Here is a 16,751-nt window from a genome sequence, read left to right on the forward strand (position 1 = left end):
TGGGAGGAAACATAAAACATTTAGTTTGGGGAATGTTAAATTTGAAATGCCCATTGATATTCAAATGTAGATGTCCAATATATAGTTAGATACATTAGGTTGGTACAAAAGCAGTTGTAGTTTTTGCCAACTACAAATTTGGAATTCAGGAGGGAGATTTGGGCTGTTAGTGTAATTTTGGGAATTGTCAATGTATGTGTATGTAAAACCATGTTAGATGAGACCACTAAGAACGTGAGTGACTTTAGGGAAGTCAAGAGGTCCAAGGCCTGAGTTTTGGAATTGAAAAGGAACCAGCAAAGGAGACTGATAAGGAGTGACCATTGACCATTGAGGTAGGAAGAAAACCTGAAGGGGTGCCCTGGAACCAAGGGAAGGAAGTATTTTAAAGATTAGCTGAGTTAAATGCTGCTGATAGGTCAAGTAAGAGGAAAACCAAGAATTGACCACTCAAGGTTGGCGGGGGGCCTCCTATTCTTAGATCACATAGGTAGGTTTATAAAATGGTCTTATTTCTGGTCTTGTTAGTAATATGTCTGAAAAATAAAACTTGGATATTTTAATATGAATAAATTACTTTTTTAATAAAATTATACTTTAAGTTCTAGGGTACATGTGCACAACGTGCAGGTTTGTTACATAGGTATACATACGCCATGTTGGTTTGCTGCACCCATCAGTTCGTCATTTATATTAGATATTTCTCCTAATGCTATCCCTCCCTCAGCCCCCCACCTCCCGATAGGCCCCGGTGTATGATGTTCCCCGCCCTGTGTCCAAGTGTTCTCATTGTTCAATTCCCACCTATGAGTGAGAACATACGGTGTTTGGTTTTCTGTCCTTGTGATAGTTTGCTGAGAATGATGGCTTCCAGCTTCATCCATGTCCCTGCAAAGGACATGAACTCATTTTTTTTATGGCTGCATAATATTCCATGGTGTATATGTGCCACATTTTCTTAATCCAGTCTATCATTGATGGACATTTGGGTTGGTTCCAAGTCTTTGCTATTGTGAATAGTGCTGCAATAAACATACGTGTGCATGTGTCTTTATAGCAGCATGATTTATAATCCTTTGGGTATATACCCAGTAATGGGATTGCTGGGTCAAATGGTATTTCTAGTTCTAGATCCTTGAGGAATCGTCACACTGTCTTCCATAGTGTTGAACTAATTTACACTCCCACCAACAGTGTAAAAGCATTCCTATTTCTCCACATCCTCTCCAGCATCTGTTGTTTCCTGACTTTTTAATGATCGCCATTCTAACTGGCATGAGATGGTATCTCATTGTGGTTTTGATTTGTATTTCTCTGATGGCCAGTGATGATGAGCATTTTTTTATGTGTCTGTTGGCTGCATAGATGTCTTCTTTTGAGAAGTGTCTGTTCATATCTTTTGCCCGCTTTTTGATGGGGTTTTTTTTTTTCTTGTAAATTTGTTTAAGTTCTTTGTAGATTCTGGATATTAACCCTTTGTCACATGGGTAGATTGCAGAAATGTTCTCCCATTCTGTAGGTTGCCTGTTCACTCTGATGGTAGTTTCTTTTGCTGTGCAGAAGCTCTTTAGTTTAATTAGATCCCATTTGTGTATTTTGGCTTTTGTTGCCATTGCTTTTGGTGTTTTAGTCATGAAGTCCTTGTCCATGCCTATGTCCTGAATGGTATTGCCTAGGTTTTCTTCTAGGGTTTTTATGGTTTTAGGTCTAACATTTAAGTCTTTAATCCATCTTGAATTAATTTTTGTATAAGGTGTAAGGAATGGATCCAGTTTCAGCTTTCTACATATGGCTAGCCAGTTTTCCCAGCACCATTTATTAAATAGGAAATCCTTTCCCATTTCTTGATTTTGTCAGGTTTGTCAAAGATTAGATTGTTGTAGATGTGTGGCATTATTTCTGAGGCCTCTGTTCTGTTCCATTGGTCTGTATCTCTGTTTTGGTACCAGTACCATGCTGTTTTGGTTAATGTAGTCTTGTAGTATAGTTTGAAGTCAGATAGTGTGATGCCTCCAGCTTTGTTCTTTTTGCTTAGGATTGTCTTGGCAATGCAGGCTCTTTTTTGGTTCCATATGAACTTTAAAGTAGTTCGGGCTGGAGTGCAGTGGTGTGATCTCAGCTCACTGCAGCCTCAGCCTCCCAGGTTCAAGTGATTCTGTTGCCTCGGCCTCCTGAGTAGCAGGACTACAGGCATGCACCACCATGCTGGGCTAATTTTTGTATTTTTAGTAGAGACGGGGTTTCACCATGTTGCCCAGGCTGGTCTTGATCTCCTGAGCTCAAGTGATTACAAGTATTGGCATTATAGGCGTGAGCCACTGCACCTGGCTGATTCTACTCTTTGGACATGATATTCATCAGGGTTCAGATGTAGGTAAAGATGGAAAAGATACATTTAATTACACCAAAATTAAAAAGTGATGTGCATTCAAATACACCAAGGTCAGTAGATTGGGAGAATATATTTGCCACAAGTAATACAAAGGACCCAGAAAGATGAAATTAGACTAAATTAAAACTAAATGGTCTCACAGTATTAATTTTTGACAAGAATATGGGGAAATTTTTACTATATACTGGTAGAAGTATAAGTTGGCATTGTGTCTTTATAATAGCAAAAAATTGGAGACAGCCAAAATGTCTGTCAGTAAAGAAATGGATAAATAGATGTGGGTTAGTGACCCGATGAAAATGCTATACAGCAGAGAAAAGGTGTACCAGGTCTATATCTATATCATCATGGATAGATCTCAAAAACAATGCTAAATAAAAAACAAAAAACAACAAGTAAAATTCAGTATGATACTTTTTACATAAAAAATACTAATAGGGCTGGGCGCAGTGATTCATGTCTGTAATCCCAGCACTTTTAGACCAAGGTGAGAGGATTGCATGAGCCCAGGAGTTCGAGACCAGCTTGGACAACATGGTGAGACCCTCATCTCTTACAAAACAATTAAAAAGTTAGTGGTGTGTGGTGGTGCATGCCTGTAGTCCCATTTACTCAGATGCTGAGGCAGGAGGTTGAGGCTGCAGTGAGCCACGTTCATGCCACTGCACTCCAGCCTGGGTGACAAAGCAAGACCCTGTTCAAGAAAACAACAACAAAAACACATACAAAAAACCAACCAAACAAAAAACCCACAAATATACACAAAAGTATCCTATGTATTATTTAGGGATATATATGTAAAACTATTAAAAACAGATTGTACAACAAATTTATGATATGAGTGGCTGGTAGAGAGTGGGGCAGTCTTAAACAAGACTTTACCATTATCTGTAGATGAAAGTAAACATGATAGAATGTTTATTTCTGGGTATTAGACTCACAGATTTTTGTTATATTAGTCTTTGTACTTTTTGGTAATTTTATATTAGCTGAAAATTTTAGAAGAAAGGGGGTCAAGATTCATAGAATGAACCCCCAGAAAATAATTTGTCAGTAATGTTTACATGTAATTTTTCTTTTTTTACCTAACCCATTTACTTCTGTCTGTATTAGAGGAAGAGGAAATGAGGTAACTGCATTACATTAATTCATGACAGTGGTTTCTCCTAATGTGTCCTTGGCATCACACTCAGATGAAGGAGTGAGGATCTTTATTAGCACAGATCATGCCCTTCATTCTGACTCTTGATTTTATTTTTAATTACTAACTGCAAGCATGTCAACCCATGGGAAGCTCATTTGGTTTCATAGCTATTATCATGGAGATGCTAGCATGACAGACTAGGATGTACAGAAGTTTAATAACAGCATTGTACTTTTTCTCTTGTCTAACCTCTTCCCTATAGGGAATCTTTAACCAGTTTCAGTGTAGTAGTGAAAAAGTGCTTCCATCTGACACTCTCCGCAGTGCTCTGGCAAAGACTTTCCAGGATGAACAACGTTTCCAGCTGGGAATTATGGATGATGCTGCAGAGTGCTTTGTAAGTGCTGGCCTCTGGCCCTCTTTGATATGGGGTGGGACTGCTGATGGTCTCCATCAGGGACTGGCTACTTTATGGTGGAATTTGCTGTGCCCTTATCTCTACAGTTAGAACTAGGAGTTTTCTCTGATTTTTCAGGGATCTAAAGTGTCTCTGTTATAGCAGTGTGTTATTATTTTTCCTTTAGGCTGGTGGTTTTGTGCTTGTCATTACATAAAACATCAGCTCTCACCTTCAGAGGATCCAAGACTCATTAAAATACAAATTGCTGGGCTGTTACCCCCAGAGCTTCTGATATAGTAGGCCTGGCAGAGGGGTCCCGGAATATCTGTATCTAACAGGTTCCTAAGTGATGCTAATACTGATGCTGCTCCTCCATTTCTAAAGATAATTAATCAGGGAATAACTAAGTCCCTAGCATAAGTGTGATGTGCTATATAGCTACATTGCCCCCAGTGCCCCTCGCTCTTCTGAACTCTGTGTTCTATCCATCAACCTTCAAAAGACTCTCTGTACGTCCATTTAGAAAATTTGAGGCCGGGCATGGTGGCTCACGCGTGTAATCTCAGCACTTTGGGAGGCCAAGGCAGGCGGATCACAAGGTCAGGAGTTCAAGACTAGCCTGGCCAACATAGTGAAACCCCATCTCTACTAAAAATACAAAAATTAGCCAGGCATGGTGGCGGGCGCCTATAGTCCCAGCTACTTGGGAGGCTGAGGCAAGAGAATCACTTGAACCTGGGAGGAGGAGGTTGTAGTGAGCCTAGATAGCACCACTGTACTCCAGCCTGGGCGACACAGTGAGACTCTGTCTCAAAAAAAAAAAAAAAAAAGAAAAAGAAAATTTGAGAGTGATACATATCTCATCACAGGGTAAAATGTGGCCCCAAATCAGAGGTGCTCCTGAGGAACTGGATCACTGATATATTGATGGTGGGAATGTAAAATGGTATAGCTACTCTGGAAAACAGTTTGGCAGTTTCTTAAAAAGCTAGACATGTAAACTACCATATGATCTAGCAATTACATTCCTGGACATGTATCCCACAGAAATGAAAACTTATATTAAAACAAAACCTGTTTATGAATGTTCATAGAAGTGTTATTCATAATAGTAAAAAACTGGAAACAACCCAAATGTCCTTCAGTGAGTAGACGGTTAAACAAATGATGGTACTTCTGTACCATGAAGAACTATGCAGCAATACAAAGCATTAAGTATTTTTATAAAAATAAAAAGAAACTATTGATTTACACAACTTGGACAGATCTCAAGGGAAAGTGAAAAATGCAATATCAAAAGGTTATATGCTGGCCGGGCTCCCTCCTGTAATCCCAGCACTTTGGGAAGCCAAGGCGGGCGGATCACTTGAGGTCAGGAGTTCGAGAGCAGCCTGGTCAACATGGTGAAACGCCGTCTCTACTAAAAATACAAAACGTAGCCAGGCATGGTGGCACATACCTGTAATCCCAGCTACTTGGGAGGCTGAGGCAGGAGAATCTCTTGAACCCGGGAGGTAGAGGTTGCAGTGAGCCGAGATCGCTGTACTGCACTCCTGCCTGGGCGACAGAGCCAGAGTGTGTCTCAAAAAAAAAAAAGGTTATGTGGTATGTGATCCTATTTATATAACATTCTTGAAATAAAATGATGGAGATGAGAGAAGACATTAGTGATTACCACAGGTTAGGGTTAGTATTGGATGGGTAAGGCTCTAAATGGTTAGCACGAGGGAGCCTTGTGATGGAACTGGTCTATATCTTGATAAAATGGCATAGAGCTATACATACACACACACAAATGAATGCATGTAAAACTGGTGAAATCTGAATAAAGTCTGGATTCTATCAATGTCCATTTCCTGATACAGTTATCAAAGATGTGCCGGGTGTGGTGGATCACGCCTGTAATCCCAGCACTTTGGGAGGCCGGGGCAGGCGGATCACGAGCTCAGGAGATCGAGACCATCCTGGCTAACACAGTGAAACCTCATCTCTACTAAATACAAAAAATTAGCCGGGCGTGGTGGTGGGCACCTGTAGTCCCAGCTACTCGGGAGGCTGAGGCAGGAGAATGGCGTGAACCCGGGAGGTGGAGCTTGCAGTGAGCCAAGATTGAGCCACTGCACTCCAGCCTGGGTGACAGAGCGAGACTCCGTCTCAAAAAACAAAAAAACAAACACCAAAAAACACAGATGTTACTGTTGGAGGAAGCTGGGTGAAGGGTACAGGGGATCTCCTGTACTTTTTTGAAACTTGCTATGAATTTATAATTATTTTAAACTAAAAATTTAAAAAAATCAAAATATTCCTACCTTCCAGAAGGGTTGCTGTTTCTATGGGTAAGCTGCTTACCAATTTATGTATTTGTCTATTAAATATTGTTGGTGTACTGCTTTTGTTCTTTCCCTGTCAGGAAAACCTCCTGATGAGAATTCACTTCCACATTGCTGATGAAACCAAAGAGGATATATGTACTGCCCAACACTGCATTTCCCATCAGAAATTTGCAATGACATTGTTTGAGCAGGTGAACTCTAGCTCCATCTTTTTTTAGACATTTCTTCGAGAACACTTTATCCTGGGATGTGGGGTGTTAAATGGGTGCCAAAACAGTTCCTGATTATGGTTGCTTGGTTTTGCCTTTTTCTCTTTGGCCCAGTGTGTATGTACTAGCTGTGGTGCCACTTCTGATCCGCTGCCTTTCATCCAGATGGTACATTATATCTCCACCACTTCCCTTTGGTGAGTCTTACAAGATTTTCTGTTGTGCCTTTAGGCATTCCTCTAGTTGATTGGACTTTTTTTTTTTTTTTGAGACGGAGTCTTGCTCTGTCGCCCAGGCTGGAGTGCAGTGGCGCCATCTCGGCTTACTGCAACCTCCACCTCCCGGGTTCAAGCGATTCTCCTGCCTGCACCTCCCAAGTAGCTGAGACTTCCAGCTACTTCTACAAATAGTACACACCCTGCTAATTTTTTTGTATTTTTAGTAGGACGGTGTTTCATCATGTTGGTCAGGCTGGTCTTGAACTCCAGACCTCAAATGATCTACCTGCCTTGGCCTCCCAAAGTGCTGGGATTACAGGTGTGAGCCACGGTGCCTGGCCTATTGGACTTTAATTGGAGACATTCAAATAGTTTTATATCTTGGCCAGGCATGGTGGCTCATGCCTATAATCCTAGCACTTTGGGAGGCACAGGTGGGCGGATCACTTGAGGCTAAGAGTTCGAGACCAGCCTGGCCAACATGACAAAACCCTGTCTCTACTAAAAATGTCAAAAATTAGCCAGGCATGGTTGCACGTGCCTGTAATCCCAGCTATTCTGAAGGCTGAGGCATGAGAATTGCTTGAACCCAGGAGGCGGAGGTTTCTGTGAGCTGAGATTGAGCCCCTGCACTCCAGCCGGGTAACAGAGTGAGAACCTGTCTCAAAAAAACCACCACCACCACCAACAAAAACACAAATAGTTTTATATCCTTATTGCTGAGTCTGTGCTATATTGTAGGAACGCAGAACAGTAATTTAAAAATAACTTTTGTTCTCCTTCTTTCCTCTCCCATCCCTCCCCTTTTCTTAGGCTCAGTACTGGCCAGCAAAGTGGGAGGAGGAGTGGGGATTCTATGAGCTTTGGATCTGGGGACAGGTAGAGGTACTTACTGTGTTTATGGGACACTGAGCCTGGTCAGGGGCTTTGGTATAGGGGGCAGAGGAAGAAAGTCAAACATGTGAGTTAGGAATGTACATTAATGTTTGATTTAGCAGTAACTAAGTACAAACCATCATCCCCCTTCTATTCCCCATCTTGAAGCAATCAGGCTATTTGTATGCTGGAAAGACGAGAGAAACCTTCACCAAGCATGTTTGGTGAACTGCTGCAGAATGCCAGCACCATGGGGGATCTGCGGAACTGTCCAGTGAGTTAAATCAGGGGTGGGGTTTGGAGTGGGAAAGGGAACCGTCGATCAGTGGAATTGATGCAAAGCCAGTGGGAAACATGTTGAACTAGCCTTATATATGTATTTCAGAGCAACTGTGGAGAGAGGATCAGGATTCGCCGTGTTTTGATGAATGCTCCACAGATTATCACGATTGGGCTGGTATGGGACTCAGACCACTCAGACTTAGCAGAAGATGTTATCCACAGCCTGGGAACCTGCCTTAAGCTGGGTGATGTGCGTGTTAGTTACCTTTATCTCTCACTTTGAGTTCTTGAGTCTTAGTATTGCTTAGGAGCAGTGAGCACTAGACAAACAGGTATGTCCTAGATGACAAGTATTATAATGTTTTGGACAGATAAACTTATTTGTGTACAGATACCCGTGCTTGCAGGTATGTGCTCATATACCTCCTTTTATAGGTGGCAAAGGTTTTTTAAGAAGAAATGGGATGACTTGGCCTTGAAAGACAGGATAGGCAGAACTTAGCTACTGATAAAAATAAATCAGTAGTTCGAAGAGTTATTATATGTTCTATTCATTGTTAGTTTATACGAGTATAAAGTAGGGAAGGGTATTCAACCATGGGAGGTAGTAAGGTCCAAAGAGGGGCATTCCTGACTAGAACTGCTATAGTAGGTGAAGAAGTTAAAAGTTGGTGACCTGAGCCCAGAAATATGAAATTCACAGTGTGGAACCAATGTCTGGGATAATCCTGTGACTAAAGAGAACCTTTGTTATTGTTTTTTAATGTCATTAAGCCATGACTGAGAATAAATGAACTTTCTGGGATCTTATTTTAGGTTTTCTTCCCAAGGAATCTTACCTGAGTAGGCTGTGAGGAATAAAATCTCCATTTTTCACCAGTGCCTACCTGTAGTCCCAGCTACTCAGGAGGCTGAGGTGGGAGGATTGCTTAAGGAGTTCAAGGCTGTAGTGTGTAATGATTCTGCCTGTGAATAGCCACTACATTCTAGCCCAGGCAGCATAGCAAGACCCTGTCTCTTAAAAACAAAAACAATCGTTTCTTTTTTTTTTTTTTTTTTTTTTGAGATGGAGTCTTGCCCAGGCTGGAGTGCAGTGGTGTGATCTCCCTTCACTGCAAGCTCCGCCTCCTGGGTTCATGCCATTCTCCTGCCTCAGCCTCCCCAATAGATGGGACTACAGGTGCCTGCCACCACGCCCAGCTAATTTTTTGTATTTTTAGTAGACATGGAGTTTCACCTGTTAGCCAGGATGGTCTCGATCTCCTGACCTCGTGATCCGCCTGCCTCCCCCTCCCAAAGTGCTGGAATTACAGGCGTGAGCCACCGCACCCAGCTGGTTTTTTTTGTTTTTTTTAATCCAACTTTCCTGGCTCCTCTTATGATAGGCCCTGGTAAGAAAATTATTGAAAGGTGTGAAGAAAGATCATCACCATACCAGTTTACTGGCCACTATCTGTCTTGCTTTTCCTTACTTTTTGTCTTTTTGGGTTAATTTCTTTCTTTCTTTCTTTTTCTTTTTTTGAGACAGGGTCTTGCTCTGTTGCCCAGGCTGGAGTGCAGTGTCATGATTTTGGTTCACTGCAATCTCTGCCTCCTGCCTCAGCGTCTCCGGTAGCTGGGATTACAGACATGCACCACCACACCCAGCTGATTTTTGTATTTTTAGTAGAGATGGGGTTTCACTATGTTGGCCAGGCTGGTCTCGAATACCTGACCTCAAGAGATCTGTTCACCTCAGCCTCCCAAAGTGTAGGGATTACAGGCGTGAGCCACCACACTGGGCCTAAAGATAGGGTCTTGCTATCTAGTCTAGGTTGTTCTCGAACTCTTGTCCTCAAGTAATTCTCTTACCTTGGCCTCACAAATTGCTGAAGTTAAGTTCTGATGATTAATCTAAACTAACAAAAATCTTAAACTGAAGGAAAGAGAAGCAAGTCAGTACTTAAGAAATGTCAGTGGAGTCTGCTGAGAGATGATGTGGAATGGTTGAATATGTGACTGTGCTTTCTTTTCTCTTCTTTCCCCTCAGCTGTTCTTCAGAGTGACGGATGACCGGGCCAAGCAATCTGAACTGTACTTAGTTGGAATGATCTGTTACTATGGCAAACATTATTCTACATTCTTTTTTCAAACAAAGATTCGCAAATGGATGTATTTTGATGATGCTCATGTCAAGGAGGTAGGAGTAGTCAAGTCCTTTTTGAAGTGTTTGGTGACTACAAAAAAAAAAAAGAATAATTTGTCTTTAGTGTTTCATTTTCATAATTTTGAATGGGACCTCCCCACATTTCTATAAAACATATATATATATATATATATATTTTTTTTTTTTTGAGATGGAGTCTCACTCCGTTACCCAGGCTGGAGTGCAATGGCTTGGTCTTGGCTCACTGCAATCTCTGCCTCCTGGGTTCAAGCGATTCTCCCACCTCAGCCTCCTGAGTAGCTGGGAGTACATGCACATGCTACCACACCTGGCTAATTTTTGTATTTTTAGCAGAGACGGAGTTTCACTATGTTTGCCAGGCTGGTCTCGAACTCCTGACCTTGTGATCTGCCTGCCTCAGCCTCCCAAAGTGCTGGAATTATAGGCATGAGCCACTGTGCCCGGCGTATTTTATATTTTTATGTCTGTCTGCCTACTGAATTCATGAAGGTATCATCTTGTCTTCCCCTGAAGATGGCTAGTTCTTCGAGGATAGGAACAATGTATCTTCTATTATATCCTCTGAATCCCCTCACCAGGCATTCAGCAGTTTTGTATTTATAGGTGACAAAGTATTTTACTTTATTTTTTGAGATAGGGTCTCCTCACTCTATTGCCCAGGCTGGAGTGCAGGGGCGTGATAATGGCTCACTGCAGCCTTTATCTTCCAGGTTTAAGCAATCCTCATCCTCTCACCTTAGTCTCTTGAGTAGCTGTGACTATAGGTGTGTGGCCACCAAACCCAGCTAGTTAAAATTTTTTGTTTTTTTTGTTTTAGAGATGTTACCCAGGCTGGTCTGGAACTCCTGGGCTCAAGTGATCCTCCCTCCTCAGCCTGCCAAAGTATTGGGATTACAGGTGTGAGCCACAGTGCCTGGCCCAAAGTGTTTTTTTAAACTATAATCTCCTTTTTTTTTTTTTTCTAGAAAATAGTTTTTCTTCAGTCCTGAGGTGTCAGCTCCTTACATGGGCTTTGGTGGAGTTCATGGGTCAGCATTCGAAGGTCTAAATCTGGGTGGGGATGTTAGCACCTTTTGGGCTTGGGGAGATTGATTACTGACTACCTTGCTATGAATGGCACAATTCATGTAGTAATGTAGCTTTACCTACAGCTTAGGAAGCACATAGGCATCAAAGAAATTTACTTCAGAAATGTCCTTGACAGCTGCAGCCTTTACTATGTTTTGAATGAGAAACTTTTTTTTTTTTTTTTTTTTGAGACAGGGTCTTGCTCTGTCACCCAGGTTGGGGTGCAGGGGCACGATCTCAGCTCACTGCAACCTCTGCCTCCCGGGCTCAAGTGATTCTCGTGCCTCAGCCTCCCGAGTAGCTGGGATTACGGGTGCGCACCATCATGCCTGGCTGATTTTTGTATTTTTAGTAGAGATGGAGTTTCTCCATGTTGGCCAGGCTGGTCTCGAACTCCTGACATTAAGTGATCCACCCGCCTTGGCCTCCCAAAGTGCTGGGGTTACAGATGTGAGCCACCACGCCCGGCCTTGAATGAGAAACTTCTTAATAGCCTTGTCCTTGGGCATGCATCCGGCACAGTTCATGCAGTGAGTGGGCTGCACATAGCCAGAGCCCTTTTTGGCATGCCATGTTCTTTCTTTTCTTTGTCTTCTTGGAAGCTAGGACCCCAGAGAGGAATGTTTTTTTGTTGTTGTTATTTGTTTTTTTTTATGTGTGTGTTGATTGATTTGAGTAGGAACACTCTAATGCCTCAAATGAGGTTATAAGGTTAATACAAAGTTCAGAATTTCAGATCTTGGAGTTATCAGTGGGTACTACTTTGTCTCAGGGCTGCTGTAAATTGTTCTCTGTTATCTCCCTGAAGTGCCCCATCACAGAGTAAGATGTGTTTTGGGATAGTTATAAGGCATGTAGGGTTATAATGACAAAGCAGGAAAGTTGGTACTGTCTAAACCACAGAGTTTGTGGTTGAAGTGGCTTATGTGATCTGCATGAGTTAGGAAGCTGCTTGTGATAAAGTTAGCAGATAAGGAGATAAGGTGTGACTATAATCTACACCAATCCACAGACTTTAAGCAGTGTCTTCCACAAATAGTAAAATATTTGTCAAATTCCCTTATTCTTTTCTTTGTCTCTTTTGCGTTGTTGTAATTTGGGGCAATTTATATAAGCTCTTTTAGATTTAGGGTTTTTATTTGAAAATACCCTTACAAAGTAGTAAATATGATTATATTAATATGTGAAGAGCATATTAATGTTTTCATTAATAACTCAGTTTTAAGTTTACTGGACATCTGTTGTGAACATATCACTCTGCTAGTTGTCTAACCCCAAGAGCAGCACATTATCTAAGAAATGTGACTGGTTCAAGCTTAAGATGGTGTGAGTTTGAGGATTGGGTTGAATTGATTCCGTGGCTGTTCTCTCTCTCTTTTCCACTGTGGTAACAGAGCTGAATCCAGCACAGGGCTAAGGCCGAGAGGTTCAGTTGTCTATTCTAAGCAGTTTGACATTTTATATCCTACCATTTGCGAACTCTGAAACTGAATGTCATTTGTTCTAAGGCAGTCTGTGAGAGAGTTTCTGTCTGCTCTTCAGCTTCATGAAAGTGATTTTAATATTTGGGAGAAAACTAAGGAAATGCAAATTTCTAGTGAGGGCTTAATTTGATGTCTGTGAAAAGAAATTGGTCACCAAGGCAGCTGAAGTTCCCTCACGTAGCATATCCACCTTTGAGAACTTTTATTCCTATTTTACAACTGAGTTGATGGTTCACAGAAATAAAAGTAATTTTATTCATTCTTTTATTCTCCTATAGGATTTTAGTGCTTTCTAAAAGGACTTAGCAAAGAAAAAAAAAGATTTAATTAAAAAAGTGTTAGGTCTGAGATCTTTTTTGCTGCCTTTTTACCCAATTCTTATCTTTTCATCTCTTTTATTTTCTTTAGAAATACAGAACAGGAAGATATGTTGTGAATTGTGGATATAAAGTATAATTGTCATGTTCTTCTGGTTGTTTCTGGTTCAGATTGGGCCCAAATGGAAGGATGTGGTGACCAAATGCATCAAGGGGCATTATCAGCCCCTGCTGCTGCTTTATGCAGATCCCCAGGGTACCCCAGTGTCCACCCAGGACCTGCCTCCCCAAGCTGAGTTCCAGTCATACAGCAGGACGTGCTACGACAGTGAAGATTCAGGTGAGCAGCCTGGCTCTTTACCTCTCCTCTCTCCTCACCTCATGCGGTCAAACAGTTGGGACTCATACTTAATTATGTGCTTAGCTGGTAACCTAGCTTGGAGAAAGAGGATCCATTAGAGGTAAGAAAGAAGTGCCAATTTGTGCTGAAGCCTAACTTGGGCCAGCCTTTATTTCCTTCAGTTGTCAAAAGAGTGTTGCCTAAATCACTTGGCCTCAACTCAGAAGTGAAAAGGAAATTATGTTTATTTAGACTGAGATATTAAGTTTGTGAGGCTCAATATTTAGCCTTCTAATATTGGTGAGGATGGCTGATTTTTATTAGCAATTTAACAGCGACTTAATTGAGTTGTTTTATTTGAGCCACTACAAGGCTAGTTATTTTGTTTGGCATGAGATATTTTTGTTTTAAAATTGCAAATGTGTAGCTGGGCAGGGTGATGCATTCCTGTTATCCTAGCTATTTGGGAGGCTGAGGTGGGAGGGTCACTTGAGCCCTGGAGTTTGAGCCTAGCCTGGGCAAAATAGCAAGACTCTGTCTTGGAGGGGGGGAAAATTCCTTGTCCAGTAGTAATATTCCTCTGCTTATGAATCAGTTGTTCACTTCTAAGTTAATTTTTCAGAACTTAGGTAACGACTTTCTGTAAAAACAATTTTCAGCTTGATGGCTAAAGTTCTAGGGTAGCTCACAGAATCTTATAATATATTTGAGGTATAACCTAATAGTTTTGGCTTGATTACTGAAAAGGAGGAAGAAATATTATTTTACTCTTCTGGATCTGGTACTGGCCCTTGATATAATTTTGAAAGAGAAGATACTTGACTTTGACATCTTTCTTTCTCCCCTTTGTACCTCCCTCCTGCTTGGTACCTGGTGCTTTCTTCCACCTCTCATACCCCACCCAGACCTGTTCTACCTCTTCTCCCTTCAGTCAAATACCCGTTTGTCCTATTATGCTTATCTCAGCTAGGTATTCAGAGGGAAGCAGTCTGATTGAACTAATTTATACTAATGTATGTCATATAACAGCCCCAATAATTTCTCAGAGACATTAAAATGCATCTAATATCAATTAAAAAATTTTAAGTGACATTCTTGGCAGTATAGGAGAAAGATTATGGGATAGGAGAACAACTGACTATGTATGACAGATTGTCCTGGGACTTTCCATCTAAATAGATCTTACTTTTCACAACTTTTTCATTACTTCTGCTTTTCCCCCAATAGGTTTTGTAAAACCCTCACAGTTTTTCACGGTGGCAGGCAAAGTGAGGGCTTCAGCAAGGTAGGGACAGGGAGGGGAGGAATTTTACATGTGTCTGGGTGATCTGGAAGTTGGGTGTTGGGAAGAATGGCTTGATGGTATAGCATATCCTTCTCACACTTGTGTCTAGGAAGTTCTTGCCTTATGGAGCTTTGTTCTGTCCATCTCTTTTCCTTCTCTCTGTTACTGTTCTGTTTCCTCACTTTTTGCATATGTGTTTCCTCCTCCTCTCAGGGAGGGAGCCCTCCATCTCAAGTGACACTCGAACAGATTCCTCAACGGAGAGCTATCCCTACAAACATTCCCACCATGAGTCTGTGGTCAGTCACTTCTCTTCTGATTCTCAGGGGACAGTCATCTATAATGTGGAGAATGATTCCATGTCTCAGAGCAGTCGGGACACAGGTAGGGACTTATACAGAGGGTCCTGCTTGCGTGAATCAATTCCTGCGTAGATCTCCTAAGAAAAAGAAACTGCGAGGCCGGGCGCGGTGGCTCACGCCTGTAATCCCAGCACTTTGGGAGGCCAAGGCGGGCAGATCATGAGGTAAGGAGATGGAGACCATCCTGGCTAACACACGGTGAAACTCTGTCTCTACTAAAAATACAAAAAAAAAATTAGTTGGGCTTGGTAGCGGGCACCTGTAGTCCTACCTACTCGGGAGGCTGAGGCAGGAGAATGGCGTGAACCCAGGAGGCGAAGCTTTCAGTGAGCTGAGATTGTGCCACTGCACTCCAGCCTGGGCGACAAAGCGAGACTCTGTCTCAAAAAAAAAAAGGAGAAATAAACTGGGGGAAGTCAGAAATGTTTGTTATGCAAAGGCAGAATGGCACAGAATTTGGGCAATTCAATGGGCTACAAAGAAGCAACACCGTTTTGAATGAACCGTGATGCTCCATTGCACATACTCCTGTCAATAGCAGCATGTCAGTAAAGACGATTGTAATGTGATTATTGATGTGATTATTCTGAAGTCTGCTTTTCTCCTCCTATACTCTTGATTCCCGTGGTATCCCATTAAGCCGCTGTGATCTTGCACATCATCATGTTCTCATGCCAGGCTTTATCCTAAGTGAAGAGCTTTGATAGAAGGGGCCTATTTATGGGATTGGTGAGGGACAACTGTATGTCAGCTTGCTAAGCTTCCTGAAGGATAGAGAAGCAAAAGAATGAAAGATATCTATTTGTTATTGTGAGTTCCATGCAGAGAATATTCTTGCATTGTTTTGTTTATCTGTAGGAGAGTATGCCCATGTCAGAGAAAGAAATCAATACAGGGAAGAACAGTGAATGACTGCTGAGATGAAAAGTTTATTCTGGGAGATAGAATGCCTAAGGCATAGAACAGTTTCCATATTCTTAGGGACTGTGAGAATTTGTGAGCTCATTGTTTGAGATTGGTGGTTTATAAGCTGTGGGGGCTTTTTTTTTTTTTTAATATCAACAATTTCAAAGATATTCAAAACTGTATAGAATAGTGTACTGCCCATTCATGCACCCATCACCTAGTTTCAATAATTATAACTCATGGCCAGTCTAGTTTTACCTGTACCTTTACCCACTCCTGGATTATTTTGAAGCACATCCCAGGCATTATATCACATTTTCCATAAATATATCTTGTGTTTGCTCAAACATAAGAAATCACTTTTTAAACGTAGCATTATAACACTTTTTTTTTTTTTTTTTTGAGTCAGAGTCTTGCTCTGTTGCCCAGGCTAGATGCAGTGGCACAATCTTGGCTCACTGCAATCTCCACCTCCCAGGTTCACGCCGTTCTCCTGCCTCAGCCTCCCGAGTAGCTGGGACCACAGGCGCCCACCACCACGCCCGGCTAATTTTTTGTATTTTTAGTAGAGACGGGGTTTCACTGTGTTAGCCAGGATGGTCTCGATCTCTTGACCTCGTGATCCACCCGCCTTGGCCTCCCAAAGTGCTGGGATTACAGGCGTGAGCCACCGTGCCTGGCCCAGCATTGTAACACTTAAAAATAGTAATGATAATTCCTTAAAACTGATAGGTAACCAATGAGTGTTCACATATCCACTTATAAGTATCATAATATTTTCATGGTTTATGTGTTTGACTCAGCATCTAAATGAGGTCTATGCATTCTGATGAGTTGATAAGTCCTTTGCATTTCTTTTAATCTACTCTTTTTTCCTCTATTTTTTTCCTTGCAATTTATTGCTAGAACTAGCTATTGTGTCCTGTAGATTTCCCACATTCTGAATTTTGCTGATTTTATTCCTATGG

At 41.6% G+C, this 16,751-nt stretch overlaps 1 protein-coding gene across 31 annotated transcripts in view; it reads left to right on the plus strand.

Annotated features, from left to right (window-relative positions):
- Positions 1–16,751, plus strand: part of USP54 (ubiquitin specific peptidase 54) — a 127,224-nt gene that overhangs the window by 75,239 nt on the left and 35,234 nt on the right. For 16 of the 31 annotated variants that reach the window (XR_010127501.1, XR_010127499.1, XR_010127498.1 and 13 more), the window contains 8 exons: positions 3,799–3,933; positions 6,347–6,460; positions 6,593–6,675; positions 7,741–7,846; positions 7,958–8,104; positions 9,884–10,033; positions 13,062–13,230; positions 14,729–14,899. Coding sequence is in view for 27 of the 31 variants with exons in the window: in XM_063670462.1 (XP_063526532.1) it covers positions 3,799–3,933; positions 6,347–6,460; positions 6,593–6,675; positions 7,741–7,846; positions 7,958–8,104; positions 9,884–10,033; positions 13,062–13,230; positions 14,729–14,899 (1,075 nt within the window). In the remaining 4 variants the exon portion in view is untranslated. Of the gene's footprint in view, positions 1–3,798; positions 3,934–6,346; positions 6,461–6,592; positions 6,676–7,509; positions 7,576–7,740; positions 7,847–7,957; positions 8,105–9,883; positions 10,034–13,061; positions 13,231–14,728; positions 14,900–16,751 lie in introns of all 31 variants that reach the window. The other 15 variants (XM_063670468.1, XM_054503751.1, XM_063670477.1 and 12 more) reach the window with 2 other exon arrangements.

The sequence above is a fragment of the Pongo pygmaeus genome, chromosome 8 (assembly GCF_028885625.2).
Source record: "Pongo pygmaeus isolate AG05252 chromosome 8, NHGRI_mPonPyg2-v2.0_pri, whole genome shotgun sequence".
NCBI lineage: Eukaryota > Metazoa > Chordata > Mammalia > Primates > Hominidae > Pongo > Pongo pygmaeus.